Below are 20,965 nucleotides of genomic sequence, written 5' to 3' on the forward strand. Positions count from 1 at the left end.
TTTAGTTTCAAATTTTAAAAACTTAAATTTTATTTTACAAAACTAAATCAAACAAATTCTTAATCTATACTTCTTCCTATCACTATAATAAGCTAATGTATATTTCAACCAAATGTTATAGAAGAGTCACTAATACTATTAATAAAAAGAGGAGTGCTAGCAACACTTTCTTTTGAACATTCTCTCAAACACTCACTTTTTTATTGGTTGATACATGTATGAGCCCCTCACTTTGAAAATAGGTCCTACATAAAATAGTAGGACTCACACATGTTTCAACAAATAAAAGAGGAAGTGTTGGAGAGAGTGTTCAAAAGAGAGTGTTGATAGCATTTCTCTAATAAAAATAATAGTATCCTAAAACTAGTCCAGATTCAATGAATATGTAGGACAAATAACAACAAAATGCTTATACTTTTCTTACAATTTTTCTTCTAAAAACTAAAACACTCCACGTCTTTTACTTATCATATTTTGAATCAACCTTTTAAATAAGAGAACACAACCAACCATTTTCATCATTGATTTTTACAAACTCTAACAACACAACAAACATGGGAGATATAGATCCAGCTTTTGTCCAAGAGCAAGAACACAGACCCAAACTCTCCATCATTGAAGCCCAAGGAATTCCCGAAATTGACCTCTCCCCATTATTCCACCACCAAGCTCCAAATCCATCTGCTATTGATGCCTTAGTGAAGGAGATTGGAAGTGCATGTAAGGAGTGGGGATTCTTTCAAGTCATAAACCATGGTGTCCCTCTCAGTCTTAGGCAGAAACTGGAGGAAGCTTCTAGATTGTTCTTTTCTCAGAGTTTGGAAGAGAAAAGAAAGGTTGCAAGAGACGCGATCAATCCAACTGGTTATTATGATACTGAACACACCAAAAATGTTAGAGACTGGAAAGAAGTCTTTGATTTTGTTTCCCAAGACCCTACTTTGATTCCTCTCAATTCTGATGAAAATGATGATCGAGTTACTCAAGTGACCAATCATTCCCCTCAACATCCTCCACAATTCAGGTAGCTATATTTCATCGAATTTGTGTATTTGAATTAGATTCAATTTTAAAATTGATGTGAAAATGAGCAGGGCTATAATTGAAGAGTATATTAAAGAGGTGGAAAAATTGGCTTTCAAATTGCTCGAGCTAATAGCTCTTAGCTTAGGACTTGAAGCAAAGAGGTTTCAAGAGTTCTTCAAAGATCAAACTAGCACTATTAGACTCAACCATTATCCTCCATGCCCCTACCCTGACCTTGCTCTTGGCGTTGGACGGCACAAAGATCCTGGTGCCTTAACTATTCTTGCTCAAGATGAAGTTGGAGGACTTGAAGTGAAGCGAAAATCAGATCAAGAATGGGTTCTTGTCAAACCTATTCCTGATGCTTACATTATCAATCTTGGTGATATCATTCAGGTACTGACACAGACATTTGAAACATTCGACGTCGTTTTAGTAGATAATAAATTGGTTTGATGAAAGTAGTTGTTAATTGGTTATGTCTGTGTAGGTGTGGAGCAATGATGTATATGAGAGTGTGGAACACCGAGTAACGGTTAACTCTGAGAAAGAAAGGTTTTCAATTCCCTTGTTTTTCTACCCTGCACATTACACTGAAGTGAAGCCTTTGGAGGAGCTGACAAATGAGGAAAGCCCTCCAAAGTATAGACCTTACAACTTGGGCAAGTTTCTTGTGAACAGAAAGAGTAGCAATTTTGCCAAGAAAAAAGTGGAGAACATCCAAATTCATCACTTTAAGATTGGTCAAAAAGATAGTACTATAGAAGTATAACTTAGATTGTGCTTATAAATAAATTGAATAATATGTTGCAGCATATTGATCCAAGACAATGATATACTTATGGGTGGCTATAACTTCATTTTCTGTTTAAAACTACTGTTACTGTGTATAAGTATTGCTGAATAACATCTATGATGCATGTTCCCTTTCAAAATATGAAATTACAATGGCCCTTAGTTTTACTGTTATATTAGACTATTGTCAATTACTATATATTCTTTACTACTTTAATAAAATAGTTAGCATTCTCTGTCAGCATTTTTTTAGTTTACTTACTCGGTGCTTTATCTTGGAAGTAACAAATAATTTCCACCTCACTCTGTTCGTGTCGTTAATGTGAGGCAAATGGTGATCGATATTTATGCATAGTAAAATAAAATGCGATTAGCTGAAAAATAAAGCAGAGTATTTTATTGACGGAATTATTGTTAGGGATGTTGAGTTTGATACCAATAAACTATGCATACTATTTGCAGGCATTTGGATTCATTTGTATGCGGAATACGCAAACAAATTCATTGCTATTTTCCAACAAAATTTAATCTTTCAATACTTCAGAGACTTTATACATTTTTCTAGTTTAATATCTATAGGCATCACTCAAAAATATCTTATATGAGAGCTGAGCTAGATTAAGGACTGCAATATGATGATTCGAGTCAAAATGGATAGTAAAGTTGAATTTGTGTTATTGGAGTTTCTTTTAAGTCCTACATTATTTAGGTTTTTGGTAATTCGAGTCAAAATGGATAGTAAAGTTAACTTCACATTTTGAGCTAGTTTTTAAGTATTAGATTCAAGTAAGTTCAATATAATATCAGAATTGAATTAATGATTGCAATGTAGAAATTGGACTCAATTTAAAGTTGTACATCAACAAAAATAAAGAAAGAACTAGATATATGCCCGATGCGCAGGTTTAAATATAAAATAAGATATGATTTGTATAACTAAGTTTAAAAGATTTATAAAAAAACTATGGGATACAATTAGAGTTTTTAAATAATACTATTTTCATCAATAGTTCAAATACCCTTAATAGGGAAGGTAAGAGAAATCAATATGACTATATCCATAAAATGAATAATTTTTTTTTTTTTTTTGGCTTTATACCACCGGTTTAGTCCGGTTCGGGGGCGAGTTCTGGCATCAAGTGGTTCCATCCCCCTCCCGATCGCAGTTGCGGGGGATCGAACCGTGGTTCTCCCTACCAAGTCCAGCGCCAATCACCACTAGACCAACTATAATTTATTTCATCATGAACCTGCATATTTGAGAAGTGATAAATTAATATTTTTAAGTTGTGGTTTTTTTTAGTCCCACACCAACATTTTCCTCAGTAACTACATACAATTGAAGTCATTAATACAGATCAATAGATAATTATATTTACATACAAAAATATTAAATCTTACAAATTAGAAGTAGAATTTGATATTACTATTATCATTTAAAAATAATGAAGATGTTTTTGTAGTCATCCTCAACATCTACATTCAATGACAATTATTTGGTTGTTGAATCCATCCATGTTCCAATTTTGCAAGCTTTGCACATGGACAATCCTACGATCAAAATTAAAGTCACAGTGGAAAATTGTGTTTTTAGAAGAAAATGAAAAGAACACAAGAATATGTAAAATCCAAATAAAGCAAACATAAAACCATAGAGGAATAAGTTAATAAATAGAAAAGAAAAAAATTAACATAGATTAATGAATTTTGTGTACAGAATTTGGGTTTCAAGAATGCAATAAGATTGAGATCTATAATATGATAAGTAAAAAAAATATTATATAGAACTGTGACTAAAAATACAAAACCAAACCGACACAATTGTGTAGATATAAGTAATTTGTGGGGTGATACTTATAAAAACACAATTTTCCACTGTGACTAATTTTGATTGTAGGATTGTCCATGTGCTTCACAATAATCTCTCTCTTTTGTCAATCGGCATTCGGTGGAGTCCTTAAGGATCTCTAGTGAAGCAATCTCTCATGATAGTGTCTACCAAATAAGCTTTATCAAGCCTTATGAGATAGAAAAACTCAAGTCTAAGATAAAATGCCAAATCAATAATGAATCAAGCAATGTATATTAAAGCTTCAAGGTTGAAAGCGTGAAAGTTCTCATAGTCTTGTGTCAGAGTGATCAATGTATCATAAAAGTATAAGAGTATCTCCTAAGATACTAAGAAAATCTGACACACAAACTAAAATGTTTTTAATGCTTCTCTCATTTTGTAAAATCACCTGAAAAATATTTTACGCGCCTACCTAGTTGGTTACTAGCTTGATTTCACCTTTAGGAGTGTTTTTACACTATATAATTTATTAAAATACTGGGTTAATTGATAAACTCTTTTGTAGCGCCTCATAATCGTTTAAGTTAGCTTCTAATTGATTAGTAACGATGAATTTGAAAATCATTCATATTTGACCTATTTAATTGATTTACCATAAATCATAATCGATTAGACACATTAAAAATCCTATGGATCATTTTCCTTTTTTAGCTACAATTTCTTTTATTGACAGAGGGCTTCGCCTCATTCAAAAATACACTAGAATTCATTTTGAATCTCTTTTTTTTTTTTTCAATTTCTTCTATTTTTATATTATTTCACTAAAGTTATTAGTGTCTTGTGAGTGAAAAATACTTGTGAGAGTTGGTTATAATGGTGTTTTTGCTTAAGTGTTATTCATCAAGATTGTGATTCTCTTGTTTAGTTCATGAGCTCAGCCATCAAAAGCTCCATTTGGCTTGGGGATTAGCATGTGCGAAATCTCTGGTATGTTATAATAAGGTTCGTGGGAATATACTTAAAAGATCAGTATATTTTATTAGTGAAACTCTTAATAAGAAATTCTTGGGGACATAAGTATGTCAAGGGGTTAGGTTTAAGTTGTATAAATCCTGGTGAAATTTCTCAATCCATATCTCTTTATTTTCTTCTTTTTAGTTATCCTTCTTCTCTACCTCTTTCCTCTCTATTTTTTTTGTTTATCAATACACTAACATAAATTTCTTTTAAACTAAAACATTTTTTTGAAATTGTTCTGAACCATTCATACCGACCCTGACTGATGACTCCGAGGGAAAATCTATCACTCTAGAATCTTCTCAGAACACGAGGATTCTCTTCCTGATGATCACAAAGGATCTCAACTGCATTCACATCCAATGGATCTCTGCAATTTAGTCCTAGCAAGTAGCAAGTTTGTTATTTCCTCTTCTTATTTATATAGAAGGCGCCAAATTTAGGTAACGGATTTCAAACAAAATTTCAGTTCATTCTTCTTCCCTACATACTGAATTGAGCGTTGGAGTGCTAACCTTGTAGGTCATTCTCCTCTCCATGGCACCAGAAGTTAAATCCATTGTCACTTCCAATTCTAACTCCATTTCGGGTTCTAGAATAGAATAATGATACTGTTTGTAGAAAACTATTTTTGATTCCTGAATTTTCCATGATTTCATGTTCGCTCTCTGATTTTTCCGTTTGTAACCTTCTCATATCACATAATCAAGAGCATTCAGAATCAAACACGAGTTCATCGTGTTCGATCCAAACAAGCATCATTTCAACTCAGATTCCTTTAATTTCTAGATCTCTAACTCCTACGATTCTAAGTGATGGTTAGATCAAATGTTACTCATTTCGCTGCTTCTTGAAAAGTTGTCGCCACTTCCCCTGCTCAAGCAACGACCAATCAACCACCTATACCTCCATTTCATTAGCAAACCGTTGTGAATCCAGAAATGGATGTTCCTTTGCATCTAGATCTAGTCCAGACCCCTCAAGTAGCTAGATTTGTCTAATTACTTATTATTGGACTTCAAGCTCTACCTTTTGTTGCACAACCTAAAGTCTTTCTTGGTTTCTAATTACTGCGAGCAAACCTTGGACTGCGAGGCGCTAATGATATGTTGAATATCATGTCTAACACCATTCTACTGCAGTATTCACAAGCAATAGAGGAAAGGTTGTTATGGGTTAAAAAAGCCTCCACAATGTTCCTCTATGAGAAAACACTACTTAGGAGGCTGTATCAAGGGGAACTCATATCGTCGTCCATAAGACGGTTGTGACGAAGAAAGACGAAGCTCCTAAATCAAGAAATTTTCATAGGGGCAGGAAACATTAAAGTCTTCCTTAAAGCCCCAAGGGAGATCGAGGCAGCCATGCTCATCCCCTAGATCGATCAAAAAACCAGTTGGTGAAGATCCAACATAAGCATGCATTATGCACCAGGATTTTCGAAAGTAAAATAATAGAATCAATGTATAAGTCGCCTAAGCTAGGTGAGTATGATGGATACGGGGATCCAAACGAGCATGTGCAGCTCGTTAATGATCGACTAAAATACTTCAGTGTTGAAAAAAGTGTCGAAATGAAATTTGCTTGCCTTAATCCTGGTCAGACCTATTAGATTATGGTGTAATGGTTTGCTTGATAGGAGCATCGAATCATGGATTAATTTATGTGAATGGTTCTCCCCACACTTTACTTCCCGAAAATGAAGGTCGGTGACCTGATCTCATATTTATCTTACTAAACACGCAAGCTCCCACAAACTAATCCATGAGATCATCAATTCTAGGAAGAGCAGTACCATCGGCCTTCAATATTTGGAGAGTATTATCCCACCATTACTCATCTTTTTTCGATACATATGAGGCCCAAACAATACCTTTTGTGTGTCAGTGCATGCCATTACCCTGAAAATTTTCTCAATTTCTTAAATCCAAGTTTGTACACCTTAAGGATCACATCTTCTTTTGAATGTATGGGGATATTTTTCTGAAATATTCTAGCCCATAGAATTCATTAGCTCTCGCATTCTGAGCATCCTGAAAATCCTTGGTAGTTTGAGCCATAACATTAGCCTTTGCCTCAAGGGAAGTAGTTATCGCACAATAATCTCTTCTAGCAGCCATTTCTTCTCGCATAACCAGACATAAAACTAGTTGTAAACAGTAAAGAAAATTGCATTTAAGAGGATATTGTCCTAACAGTGTTAACACACATGTCACACTCAGTGGCATAATAAACTCATAACACATAAGGGCGCATAGACCGACCTATTCTGATACCATTTGTAAGACCTCAAACTGCTCTCAGTATATCTACTGACCTCATTTACCAACACATGTCTTTTCAGCATGCTTTGTCCTCACTCACACCCTTTTTCGAAAAACTTCACAGAAGGTCATTCATCCAAATACTAGTCCAAGTCAAACACGCTTAACTATGGAGTTCTTATTCGTTCGGCTATCAAAAAGAAGATGCATCTTTTTGGTATATGTAGTCTCAATCAATCCTTATAAGCCTTCCTTTAACCATGCAATCACATACCTACACAGTCTCAGGATCACTCTTATTTCAATGTGAATTTGGTTTTTTCCAAGAAGCTTCCTAGAGTCGCTCATTGTCATGCTTTGTGCACCGGCGACCACTCCCCGTCCTCGTCGGCTTCGGGTGTTACACCAACGGTGTCTACCATTATATAGGTTGACAAGTCCCAATTAGAGGTGGATATTTTGCTTCTAGAAGAGTAAAACTCTAGTCTGTAAATATATTTCATTTGACCAGCAATAACATATAAGCTTTGGGAGCATAATCGAATTGACTAAGACCTCGATTCATATCATAAAAAATATGTAGTCACTCTAGCTTGTAATATGCACTTATACAAATATGGGTATCTTGTGCATACTCCTCTATGGTGGCTCCCATTAAATCCATAGCAAGAGCAACTCCCTTTTCATCGATATCAACTAGATGATTGTAGAAATCACCTCTAATCGAAAGGTGAAGTAAGCATGCAACATATATCTCATTTTATCAAATGGAATATGAAATAACGATGTCACCTCTCTAAGAATAATGTGATAAGGTTAGAATCAACCAACCTAAAAAATGTATCTCTGATGTGAAGATAAAACAGAGTCATCCAACCAACCATGTATCACATGTAGAAGATATAATATGACTTAATCCAATAATATCTTTTCATGTGTTGAAACCTTTAATTCTTTCTTCATACCTCGCTCTAGAAAATAATTTAAAGTGTACATTATAAATGATAAATAATAATTAAATTTAAATAGTATTCATACAAAAGAAAAAGGATTACTTACATCTTCATGTCATAATAGACGAGCAACATGATGCTTGTATAATATAAAAAGAGACTTGTCGTACGACCCTCTTGTAAAATGATATTGTTGCTCCTCAGGTGCACCTTGCTCTTCTTGACGTGCATCCATCTTCAGCTAAGCTTAGAAATTTTCTTGTCCTGAACGTCCATGCGGAATGATCCTACCCGCGTCCTTGTCTAAGAAACTTTATTAAAAATTTATGATTAAAACATAAAAAGAAACAAATTAAAAAACAATACCAAGTCACTCTTACATGATCCGGTGAAGACAAAATGAAAATACCATATCACTGACTTAAGTTATCTAGTGAAGGATTGATGACTATCATATCATTCAACATAAAGTAATCTTGTATTTAAAAAATGAATAGCTACCGGATTACTCAATATTAAGTAATCCGGTGAAAACCAACAATAAAAATAAGGACTTGATCACTTACTAAGATGTATTTTGAAAAATTCAGTAGACCAGATAACTTTCTTGTATGTGTTCCAGTACGTTTTGTTTGGTGAAATTCTCTTAACTCTCACTTGTGGACCAAATCATATGAAAATTGAAAAGAGAAATAAGGAAAAGCTAAAATTTTTCCAATTTTAACTATTCATACAAGGGCATAATGGTCAATTCAGGTAAATTGCAGGGGTGGAGGTATAATTGTTCGGGTGTAGAATAAATTTTGTTTGCATTAAATACTTCAACTTTCTTTTTTTATTTACACCTTAACATTAGATAACAATACGTTTGATTTTTGGTCCTTTGGATTCGATAATCTTTAAAGCTACGCGATAGGACTGTGCACTTGCAGTCACGAATCTATAAACATACTAAGTCGCAATCAACAACCAAGGCTCGTCCAATGATCATTTGCCAATAACTTCTTTCTCTATGTTATCTCGACTCTAACGCGTTGGTTACCAACATAAATAAACAATTGAAAGCATGGACTTATCATTGACTTTAAGTGAATGGTTAAATCAAGATTTTTTCTTTACTCACCTCCCTATGGTGGTCACCCCCAGCGAAAACCCCATTTTACCCTGCTTCGGAAATGCATTTCCGAAATTTTTTTTTTCTCTAAATTTTTCCAGACTTCTGAAGTGCATTTCCGAAAAAATCCCAAAAATTGGGATTTTGACTAATTCGGAGATGCATCTCCGAAACAACAAAAAAAAAATCTAAAAAAGTCCCAAAAATTAATTTTTAAGATATTAATTAATTCACATATCATAAATTTGATATAATTTATGAGTAATGAATAATAATAATTATATATTTTGATATAATTTATGAGTTATGAATAATAGCTATTATATATTTCTATCCTAATTCATATTTTAAAATTTAAAATAATTTTAATTAAAAAAATTAAAATAATTTCACTTATAAAATAGGTTATAATTTTTTATTTATATATTTATAATAATTGTTATATATTTATAAAAAAAATGAGTGTTTTAATTTATATATTTATATAATAATTATAATAATTATTATATATTTATAAAAATTATTATAAATTTATATATTTATATAATAATTATTATATATTAATTATAAATATATTTATCTATTTATATAATAATTATAAAAATTAAAAAATGAGTGTTTTAATTTATAATAATTATTATATATTTATATATTTATATATTAATTATTATATATTTATATATTTATATATTAATTATTATATATTTATATAAGTTAAAAATTAATTTTAACTTTAAAATTGTTTAGGAAATTTTGATTCACCTTGATTTTATTGATTAACCTTCATTTTATTGATTCACCTTGATTTTATACCTATTAATTGTATTGATTCACCTTGATTTTAATTTTTTAATAATTATTGAATTCTTTGGGAAGTGTATATCCGAAACATTCCAAGACCAATTTGGTCTTGGAATATTTAGGATATGCATCTCCGAAGACACCCCTCCCAAAAAAAATGTGTTTTCGGAAATGCATCTCCGAAATACCCAAAAAAGGGGTGTTTTTGGAAATGCATCTCCGAAAACACCTTTTTTTCATGTTTTCGGAAGTGCATTTCCGAAATAAGACAAATTTTGAAAAAAAAAACACGTTTCGGAATTGCATTTCCGAAGTGAGGGTATTTTGAGTTTTTCACCGGAGGTGATCTAGAAAAGAGGGAGGTAGGGAAAGAAATTTCCTAAATCAATCACAACTCATTCACACAAAACTCATTCAAACATTTTATCAGTTAATTAGTCCTTAATAATAGTTTAAATCATATAATTTATTAATAATTAATTATATAAATTCATAACTAATCAATTAATCTAACAATATTTAAATGCGTGATCGGTCAAAATGGATGTTTCTTTTGTGCAACAAGCAAAAGGTGAATATGATGTCTATTAAATGTGCTATGATCTTATCTCAAAAGTTAGGTTGATGGAAAATGTTGCTCTCACATATTTATGTGTTTCCATGTTCCAGTCTTTAACCCAACTTTGATAGTGTGATACAACTCTTTGAAAGCGATTGAAATTTGACAGATAAAGGAACCCAAATGCTTACAAATAATGTACAGTTTATTGGTATCAGACTCAGATCCCAAACAAAAATTCAATTGATAAAAGAATCTTGACAGCTGCAAATGGCTTAATTTTTCACCTAATCGTTTTTTATTTTACCATGCATAAATAACGATCCCGATTTGCCTCACATCAACAACTTGAACAGAGTAAGGTGGAAATTGTACATTACTTCCAAGAGTGCTAACTATTTTATTCTAGTAGTAAAGAATTACATAATTCACAATAATAATCTAATATAACAGTAAAACTAAAGGTCATTGTAATTTCATATTTTGAATTGAAAATAAACAGAATTTTTATTTATTTTTGAAAGGGAACATGCATGATAGATGTTATTCAGCAACACTCATACACAGTACTAGATCAATTTGCTGCAACATGTTATTCAACTTATTTATATGCACAAGCTAAGTTATCTTTAAGCTATCTTATAATGATAAATTTGGATGTTCTCCACTTTTTTTTTCGCAAAATTGCTACCCTTTCTGTTCACAAGAAACTTGCCCCAGTTGTAAGGTCTATACTTTGGAGGGTTTTCCTCATTTGTCAGCTCCTCCAAAGGCTTGACTTGAGTGTAATGTGCAGGGAAGAAGAAGAAGGGAATTGAAAACCTTTCTCTGGCAGAGTTAACCATTACTCTATGCTCCACACTCTCATATGCATCATTGCTCCAAACCTGCACAAAGTGTGTGTTTGAATATTGATTAGAAAATCAAATCAACTCTAAAACCTCGTCCTAAATGTTTCAAATCTGGGTAAGTATAATAAGGAAAAAGTACCTGAATGATATCACCAACATTGATAATGTAAGCATCAGGAGTAGGTTTCACAAGAACCCATTCTTGATCTGATTTTCTCTTCACTTCAAGTCCTCCAACTTCATCTTGAGCAAGAATAGTTAAGGCACCGGCATCTTTGTGTCTTCCAACACCAAGAGCTAGGTGAGGGGAGGGGCATGGAGGATAGTGGTTGAATCTAATAAAGCTTGTTTGATCTTTGAAGAATTCTTCAAACCTGTTTGCTTCAACTCCTAAGCTAAGAGCTATTAACTCAAGCAACTTGTAGGCCAACTTTTCCACCTCTTTGATATACTCTTCAATTATAGCCCTGCTCATGTTCACATCAAACTTTAGATTGAATCTAATTCAAATACACAAATTCAATAAAATTATAGCTACCTGAATTGTGGAGGATATTGAGGGGAATGATTGGTCCATTGAGTAACTCGATCATCATTTTCATCAGAATTTAGAGGAATCAAAGTAGGGTCATGTGAAGTAAAATCAAAGACTTCTTTCCAGTCTCTAACATTTTTGGTGTGTTCTGTGTCATAATAACCAGTTGGATTGATCGCGTCTCTTGCAACCTTCTTCTTCTCCTCCAAACTCTGAGCGAAGAACAATCTAGAAGCTTCCTCAAGTTTCTGTCTAAGACTGAGAGGGACGCCATGGTTTGTGACTTGAAAGAATCCCCACTCCTTACATGCACTTCCAATCTCCTTCACTAAGGCATCAATGGCAGTTGGATTTGGAACGTCGTGGTGGAATAATGGGGAGAGGTCAATTTCGGGAATTCCTTGGGCTTCAATGATGGAGAGTTTTGGTCTGTGTTGTTGCTCTTGGACAAAAGCTGGATCTATATCTCCCATGTTTGTTCTGTTGCTAGAGTTTGTAAAAATCAATGTTGAAAATGGTTTCTTGTGTTCTCTTATTTAAAAGGATGTTTCAAAATTGGATATGTAAAAGACGTGGAGTATTTTACTTTTTAGAGGAAAAATGGTAAGAAAAGTATAAGCACTTTGTCGTTATTAGTTCAATATATATACATTGAATCTGGACCAGTTTAAGGATGTGTCTTATATATATTTTGGGTTATATACAATTATACATCAGTTTATAATTGTGATAGGAAGAAGAATAGATTAAGAACTGATGTATCTTAGTGTATTATAGGCTATGTACACCAGTTTAACACTTCACACGAATTAAAAAATATAATGATTATTTAATAAAAAAATAGAAATAATATATAATTTTATAAACATATCTTTTAATAATTATATTAAATAGTGAAATTAAAAAAATATAAATAAAGAAGAGTAATAAATGATAGAGGATATATTGAAAAAAATTATATTAATGTTAAATTAGAATGATGTAGTGACTTATAATTTAGGATAAATTTTTTCTCGAAGGCACCTTATAATTTTAGACAGAGGGAGTATAATTAATAAGGATATTCTAATAAATTATATTAATTTTATTATTACAACCAATACATTTAATCAATTTTTTAAGAACAGCCCATTTCTTAAATAGGATATTTTTTATAAAATGGAGGGAGTAGCTTTCCGTATCACTTATATTTTTCTTTTAGTTTAATTCAACTTTTTTATCGGTTAATTTAATAAAAATTATATTTTAAAATCCTAAAAAACTATTATGTTAATTAATTTGATTCTCTGTGTTAAATTCTCTCTCTAGTACTATTTAATAAAATAAAAAATATTTATTAAAAAAATAATATATTTAAATTGTACGTGTCTAGATACATTGTTTCTTCAATTAATTTAAAAGTGGTAAACAAATGTTAAAGACTAAACGAAATATTTTTTAATGCTTAATCCATCTTATGATCGTTTAACTTAATTTAAAATTTTATTTTATTAATATTAATTATTGAATTATTTTAAGAAATTTAATACCTTTAAATTTTAATAGTTTATTAATTTTAACAATACACCATGAATATTTAATTTTTTTTACATATTTCCGTCTTCTTTTCCTTTCTTCTTCATCATATTTGTTCATCTTCAACAAAATTCTAAAATAATTAAAAACATATATAAATCAATTTTTGCCTGCAAAAATTCGATTTTTTTCGAAAAAAAAGTTGCTTTTTTTTCAAAAATATAGTCAATTTTTTTCGAAAAAAATGTTTTTTTCTTAAATTTGAAAAGTCAATTTTTTTCCCCAAATTAGAAAAGTCGGGTTTTTTTTTAAAATAAATAAATCGATTTTTCCAAAAAAGAATCAAGTTTTTGCGGAAATAAAAAAAGTTGATTTTTTTGGAAAATTAACAAAAGTCGTTTTTTTTAAATAAAAAATTTGGAAAAAAATTAATAAATTTTTTATTAAAAACAATTTAAAACTAAATATAATCGTTTGGTTCTTTAACAAATGGTTTAGTTTGAAAAATTTTATCTTCTAATAATTTTGTATGGTTCGAAATTCATTATTGTTATACCAAATCAAAATTTTTAGCTCAGTTTGATTAAAAAAAAATTAAAACAGTTTAATTTAGTTTAGGTTTAGTTTTCTTACTGAACTCATGAACAACAATACTAATACTAATGTGTAGCTACAATCTCCACTTGGATCTCTTATATGTTACATAATTACAAAACAAATACTTTTTTTTAATAAGCAATGATTATAAGATATCGTACTAGGGGTGCAACCCTTACAACAATAGCACACTAAAAAGTGTTGGTACAAAGTAATAGTAATTTATACCAATCATAAAAATTAATCTTACTCGATGATTCCCTATTACAAACCCATCTCCAAGAATAATACAAAATATTAGATATCACCTCATCAAAGCTAAAAAGGGTGTTATCAAAGATGATGGTGTTTCTCATAGTCCAAATGCACCATATTGTAGCCAATCAAATTGTATTTAAATTAGCTTTAATATTGGTATTTTTCACCTTGTCTTGGATACACCCAAAGCTCTTGAACTCTTCAAAAGAAAGATCAACTTCATCACCCAACCAAATAAAAATTATATTCCATACCGCGTTTGAAACGTGGCATTGATAGAAAAAGTGCTCCAAAGATTCCGGATGGTTAGAGCAAAAAGAACAATCAATGGAAGAAAAATTAGACACACCTCTATTTGCTAGGTTTACTTTTAGCGGTAGTCTATTGATGAAAAATCTCCAAGAAAAGATCTTGATTTTTGTCGGGATGATTGTCTTCCAAATAACATCCAACAACTTGATGGTGGGAATTGGCCAAGCTAGATTCTTTGCATTAGACACCAAATGCGATACACTAGACACCGAGAAAGATCCGGTAGAGGTTAGTTTCCATTAGAATTCATCCGTTGCCGAATTGTCCGACACAACTCCTTCTAGAAGCTCCTTTAAATCCCTCAATTCATTTTTAAGAACCGAGCCCGTTCCAAGAATGTTAAAAGTAGAATTGTTCGGGACCGGGGGAATCAAAAGATCAATACCAAAAATAGCTTCCAAGTTCAAAGAAATGGCATCGTTGTTCCAATTGATAAGATCACCCACCGCACATAATTTATTGGTTGTCCGATCAAACAAATACGAAAAGGTAGCTCGAAGAGTTTGATCACCCAACCAACAACTATGCCAAAAAGGAATGTTGTTACCTATCTTGAACTCAGATTTTACCCAATCGGTAAAGCCATCATCCGATTCATCCTCTTTGAAATCGTTAAGAATTATGTCTCTCCACCATCTAGAGTTATCCCGGTTTAAAGAGTCCTTGCAAGAAGCTAACATTTTAAGTTTCGGGTTATGGTATCTCAAAAGTAAAAATCTACTCCACATAGCCTTGTCTTCCTTCAAGATTCTCCAATTCCATTTAAGAAGAAGAGATTTGTTCATTTCTCCCATATCTCTTATACCTAACCCTCCTTTCCCTTTTGCCTTGCAAACATTCTCCCACTTTACCCAATGAATGCATCTTGTTTTCACATTCTCACACCACAAAAAGTTGCTAAGAATACCTCTTATTTCATGAATAATTTTACTCGTAGCTTTATAGAAAGATAAAGTAAAAATAGGGATAGCATTAAGAACAGATCCAATAAGAGTCACCCTTCCACCAATGGATATGTTTCTACCCTTCCACTTTGATAGTCTTGATTTTATGTTGTCAACCACTTCCTTCCAGGCCCTTTTCTTATTAGCTCACTCACCCACCCAAATACCAAGGAATTTAAACGGAAAGGATCCGTTTTTGCAAGCGAGGAAAGTTGTGTCCGATTTGAAAAACCAATCTCCTATGTGAGTTCCAAAGAGGTTGCTTTTATAGAAATTGATTTTCAATCCGGAGACAAACTCAAAACCTCTCAACAATACTTTCAAGCTCCAAAGATTATCATAAGTGGGTTACCCTAGAATGATGGTATCATCCGCAAATTGAAGAATATCCACAAAGTCATTTTCTCCATACTTGAACGGTTAAAAGTCTCCCACCTCCACCGATTTCTTAGTTAAAGCGGTTAATCCTTCCATAGCAAGAACGAATAAAAAAGAAGATATGGGATCACCTTGGCGTAATCCTCTTTGAACTTTGAAGTCTTTTGTTGCGCTACCGTTAACCAACACGGACATGTAACTAGTAAAAATGCAAGACTCCATCCATTTCATCCATCTTTTGCCAAATCCCATTTTCACCAAAATCCACCTAAGATATTTCCAAGAAATCGAGTCATACGCCTTTTCGAAATCTACTTTGAGTAATAAGCACCCCTTCTTCTTCCTTTTAGCCCAATCAAGAATCTCATTAACCATTAAGACCCCATCCATCATGCTTCTATCCGGAACAAAAGCAGTTTGATTGGAAGAGACCAACTTACCCACCACACCTCTCATTCTTACCGCTAACATCTTAGCAATAATCTTGTAAATACTCTCCACTAAACAAATGGGACGATATTCGAACAAGTCTTGCGGATTCTTCTTTTTAGGGATAAGAGCGAGAAAAGAAGAAGTAATGGATTTTACAAGAGTACCTTTGTGATAGAAGTCATTGCAACACTTCATCAAATCTTCTTTAACGAGGAGCCAATACCTTTTGTAAAACTCCAATGAGAATCCGGCCGGCCCCGGGCTTTTGTTACCATCACACGACCAAATGGCTTCCTTCACTTCACCTTCGAAGAAAGGTTTCTCAAGATCCAATGATTCTTCAAATGATAGAGAGTTCATTTTTATCCCGGTAGGCTCCGGCCTAAAGTGGACTTCTTCTTTAAAGAAGTTTTCAAAATGCTTGAAAGTGAACTCTTTGATTTCATCGACCCCTTCCATTCTTCCCGCCGATGTCTCAATGGAGCAAATAGAATTCCTTCTTCTTCTTTCTTTTAGAGAGTTATGAAAGTAGCTGGTGTTGTCATCACCTTCAGAAAGCCAAAGTTGCCTCGACTTTAATTTCAAAAGACCTTCTCTTTTGTTAATGTTATCCCAAAAATCCTCCACCACTTTTATTCTTTCCAAGACCACTTCTTCCGGAACGTTACCTGCAAAATGAACAAACACGTTATCTAAAGAGTGCATCTCTTTTCCATCTTTGTCAATTTTTAGGTCTATCCACCCATAGACCGTTTTGTTCCACCAAGAGATCCGGTTTTTGAGAATTTTCAACTTCTCAACCATGCAATAGTCACCCTTCCTTTGAAATCAATCTTTTCCCACTCCTCCTTCACAAAATTATCAAAATCCTCATGTTTGAACCACATATTATTGAACTTAAAGGGTTTAGGACCCCAATCCTTTCTATTGTCTTTCAACCAAATTGGAGCATGGTCGGACACATCCCTCTCGCCAATATGTGTTCTAATTTGAAAGGGAATGTTAACCGTAATTTTATTTATAGGTTTTTTTTTTCATTACTATTTGATACAACTTCCCTAAGATATTTTTTATGTTTCTTAATTTCTTCTCAACTCATTTAAATGCAAATGAATGATATTAGTCAATATATAACGTGGTTCATGAAAGTAGTAACTTTTATTTTTGTCATTTGAATCATTTATATCAAAAGAATTTAAGACCTATTTATTTTAGAGAAAACAAAAGAAACAAAATAAAAATAAAAATAAAAGCTAAATAAACAAAAAATAAATAAATTTTTCTAAAAAAATTTTAGAATTTTATTGAAAGATGAATGAAGATGATGAAGAATTAGGTGTTGATGGTATATTCTTAGAATTAATAGACCATCAAAATCTAAAAGTATAAAATTTATTAAAATGATCAAATAATTAATATTTAAAAAATTAATAAAATTGATGGTGCACACTCAATAATATTATTTCATCTAATATATTTATAGTTAAAAGTTAGCGGAAAAAACTAAATTGTCTAACATAATAACTTTTAAAAGATGAAAATGTAACGTTTATTAAATATCTCATGTAACTTAAATCAAGACAATATTTGTGTCAGATGGTGGTATTTCACTTTTAAACATCAATTTCTACAACATTTAGATTGGGACTAAGATATATTATAAACATCACACATAGAAAAATCATTCTCGCTATTATTTCCCCACCCTAATTTGTCAACACCATCTTTAGAGTCAGGAGGAGGAATAGCCACAATATATGTCAACTTTCCATTTTCCTTCTATATTAACCATGTACTTCATTGTCATGATGGTGTCCACAATCGGGTCCACTTTAGCCATATTTTAAAAAAGAGGTTTCACAATTAAACCCCATTGATCAGAGAAAAATTTGCATGAATACGAACATAAATTATTAATGTTAGGAATAACCAATAAGAAAGAAAATTTTTTTAATTTATTTAAAATTTAACTTCTTTTTTAATTGGATTCATGGGGTGGTTGTGATTGAGTAAGAGAGAGCAAAAAAATATTTTTGTTTTTCAATTAATAAAAATTTGTGATTAGTTGTTTGTAAAGCCACTTGTTAGGTTTGTGTTCATGCAAGTATTTTTCCATGGATCAAGCCAAAAATTTATCCTTTTTTATTTAGTTATAGATTTGCATAACAGAGAATCATTTAATTTGTTAAAGATTTGCATAACAAAGAATCATTTAATTTTTTAATAATATTCTCCAAATAATTTTTCTTCCTCTCATACTCATAAGTTGAATTTTTTTTGTGCCTAAGCCCCCTTATCGATCTTAGACACACAATAACAAACCTCTCAACTTATTAGACAAGCCTTGCATATTATCTTAATGTCAGAATATATAAATTTCCTTTGAAGTAATCGAACTCATTACAAATAATTGTTGGGACTTTAACTTACTACATATAAAAATAAGGGATAGAACTTAACACTCATTTACAATAAGTAATTCTTCTAGCTAAGTTCAAACATTGATGCTTCGAGACACTCAGGTGCCATTGCACCTACTCAATAATATGTCTAAATTTATTCCTAGAGTTTCTACCATGGGTAAATTTACCCCAAGGCACTTTGTTAGACTAGGGTCTTCTCTAAAAATAGTGTGTTGTAGAATCTCGTGTCATAGTTTGGAATTTGTATTGGTCGAGAAATTTTTTTGAGTCTTCTTCGAGTTAATCCTGTCTTGAGATATGACAAAATTGACCTAGAAAGTGTTTGATGCAATAGGCCTGCTCTATAGTAGCCTCTAAAAAATAGTCATTTGCAAAGAGAATGTAAGGCACTTGGGGTTCCATATGATAGAAAATTTTTAGGTAGACACATTTCTAAGAAATTGTTTTACACACAACCACATAATTTTAATTAATTAAAAAATAAATATTGATTTTTCTCTCTCCTTCATAATCTCAACCACCCCATAAATCCAATTAAAATTAAAATAAATTTAAAAAGTACTCTTTCTTATTGGTTGTTCGTAAAAATATGAATTTAAGGTCGTGTTCATGCAAGAATTACTCCCATATACCTGACTCGCATCAACTTTATTAATAATATGTGACAAGTGATCCATATATATAAATAAAACATAAGGAGAAAGAGAATCACACTATTGAATAACTCTGAAAGAAATAAATTTATCAAGTTTGTCTTTATTCTACAAAATTTTGAAAGACAAAAAAATAATACAATGATAAATTAAATTAATTAACAATATAAAAAACTTACAATCCACATTGAGTGACAAACTTCTAATTCAATTTGTAATATTTCTCAAGATCAATCTTTATGAACATAAACACCTTTTAGTTTTTCATTCGCATAATGGCATGGACCATCTTCTTGACTATAATAATGGGGAAAGGTAAATTTCCGGATTTCTTGGACTTCAATAATTGAGAGTTTTGGTCCGTGTTGTTCTTGGACAAAAGCTGGATCTATATCTCCCATGTTTGTTCTCTTGTTAGAGTCTACTATCTATCTACTCTACTATCTACTATCTATTCATTAATAGAAGATTGATCAAATTGCCTAAATTACCCTTTCACCAAAATTTATTTGCACTAATAAAAGGTCATTTTTGTAACTAACAAATTAAGTATTCACTCTTTCAACTTTATTGAACTATTCATTAATAGAAGATTGACCAAATTGCCTAAATTACCCTTTCACCAAAATTTATTTGCACTAATAAAAGGTCATTTTTGTAACTAACAAATTAAGTATTCACTCTTTCAACTTTATTGAATGGATGTCCCAAGTGTTAGCTTTTCATTGGTCCGAATTAAATAACATTTTCCCTACAACTTTATTCCATGAATGATGACATCACATGTAAGCCATGAATGATGTAAGTCATATTTAAATTTCTTTTACATTTCATTTTCCCACACTTTCTTACTTTCATTTTAATTTTTCTTAATTTATTTATTATCACAAAAAATATTAATAATCTATTTTTAAATTTTAATCTTACTAAAAATTTCAAATTTCTTTCGCATTTCATTTTTCCATACTTTCATTTTAATTTTTCAACATTTATCTATTATCGCAAAAAATATTAATAATCGATCATTTAATTATTATTCCCAAAAATATTTAATTATTTCACGGGCCATTATCAACTCAATATTTAATTTTTTTTTAATCGATCATTACACATTTTCTCTATCTTAATTAAAATTTCAAATTTCTCTCACATTTTTTCACACTTTCTTACTTTCATTTTAATTTTTTTCTCTATTTATTTATTTATTTATTATCTCACGGGTCACTATCAACATAATGTCTATTTTATTTTAATCAATCATTGTCTTTATTTGAGAGATAATATCTTTATTTTTATTTTTTTCTCCATCTCACGATTTTTTATCATTATTTAATACAATTAAATTTCCATGATTATTGTTTATTTTACATTTGTTTTTAAATATATTTTATATCGCATCAAATTATTTTTTTATTTCACGAGTCATTATCAACATAGTAGCTATTTTATTTTAATCAACAATTACTATTAATTGAGAGATAATTTTTATTTTTAAATGTTAATATTTCATTTTTATTATCTCCATCTTATAGTATTTTTTATATGATTATTTAATATAATTGAATTTATATGATCATTTTTCATTTAGTTGGACCGTCAATTATTAAATTACCTGACCCAATTTTGCTATTGTGTTCTTAACCTATCTTAAACATTTTTTTGTGGATCATTGTTTTCTATATAATTATTGTTAAATTTACAATTAAGTAAATTATTTCATATTTTTCATTTATATTTAGAATTTTA

General features: G+C 31.2%; 3 protein-coding genes across 3 annotated transcripts; 1 reads left to right on the top strand and 2 right to left on the bottom strand.

Annotated features, from left to right (window-relative positions):
• Positions 1-439: 439 nt before the first annotated feature.
• Positions 440-1,995, top strand: LOC131602624 (protein DMR6-LIKE OXYGENASE 1-like). Its single transcript, XM_058874782.1, has 3 exons — positions 440-1,024; positions 1,095-1,422; positions 1,517-1,995. Exons 1-3 carry the CDS (start codon positions 555-557, stop codon positions 1,796-1,798), a joined length of 1,080 nt encoding a protein of 359 aa, XP_058730765.1. The 5' UTR covers positions 440-554; the 3' UTR covers positions 1,799-1,995.
• An 8,794-nt stretch (positions 1,996-10,789) lies between these two features.
• On the bottom strand, positions 10,790-12,280 carry LOC131602625 (protein DMR6-LIKE OXYGENASE 1-like). Its single transcript, XM_058874783.1, has 3 exons — positions 11,711-12,280; positions 11,312-11,639; positions 10,790-11,208 (listed from the first exon to the last, which is right to left on the bottom strand). The coding sequence occupies exons 1-3, from the start codon at positions 12,178-12,180 to the stop codon at positions 10,951-10,953; spliced, it is 1,056 nt and encodes a 351-aa protein (XP_058730766.1). The 5' UTR covers positions 12,181-12,280; the 3' UTR covers positions 10,790-10,950.
• Positions 12,281-16,183: 3,903 nt separating this feature from the next.
• LOC131605516 (uncharacterized) lies at positions 16,184-16,947 on the bottom strand. The gene is made up of 2 exons (XM_058877863.1): positions 16,367-16,947; positions 16,184-16,211 (listed from the first exon to the last, which is right to left on the bottom strand). Exons 1-2 carry the CDS (start codon positions 16,945-16,947, stop codon positions 16,184-16,186), a joined length of 609 nt encoding a protein of 202 aa, XP_058733846.1.
• Between the last annotated feature and the right edge of the window lie 4,018 nt (positions 16,948-20,965).

This window comes from Vicia villosa, linkage group LG5 (assembly GCF_029867415.1).
Source record: "Vicia villosa cultivar HV-30 ecotype Madison, WI linkage group LG5, Vvil1.0, whole genome shotgun sequence".
Classification (NCBI taxonomy): domain Eukaryota; kingdom Viridiplantae; phylum Streptophyta; class Magnoliopsida; order Fabales; family Fabaceae; genus Vicia; species Vicia villosa.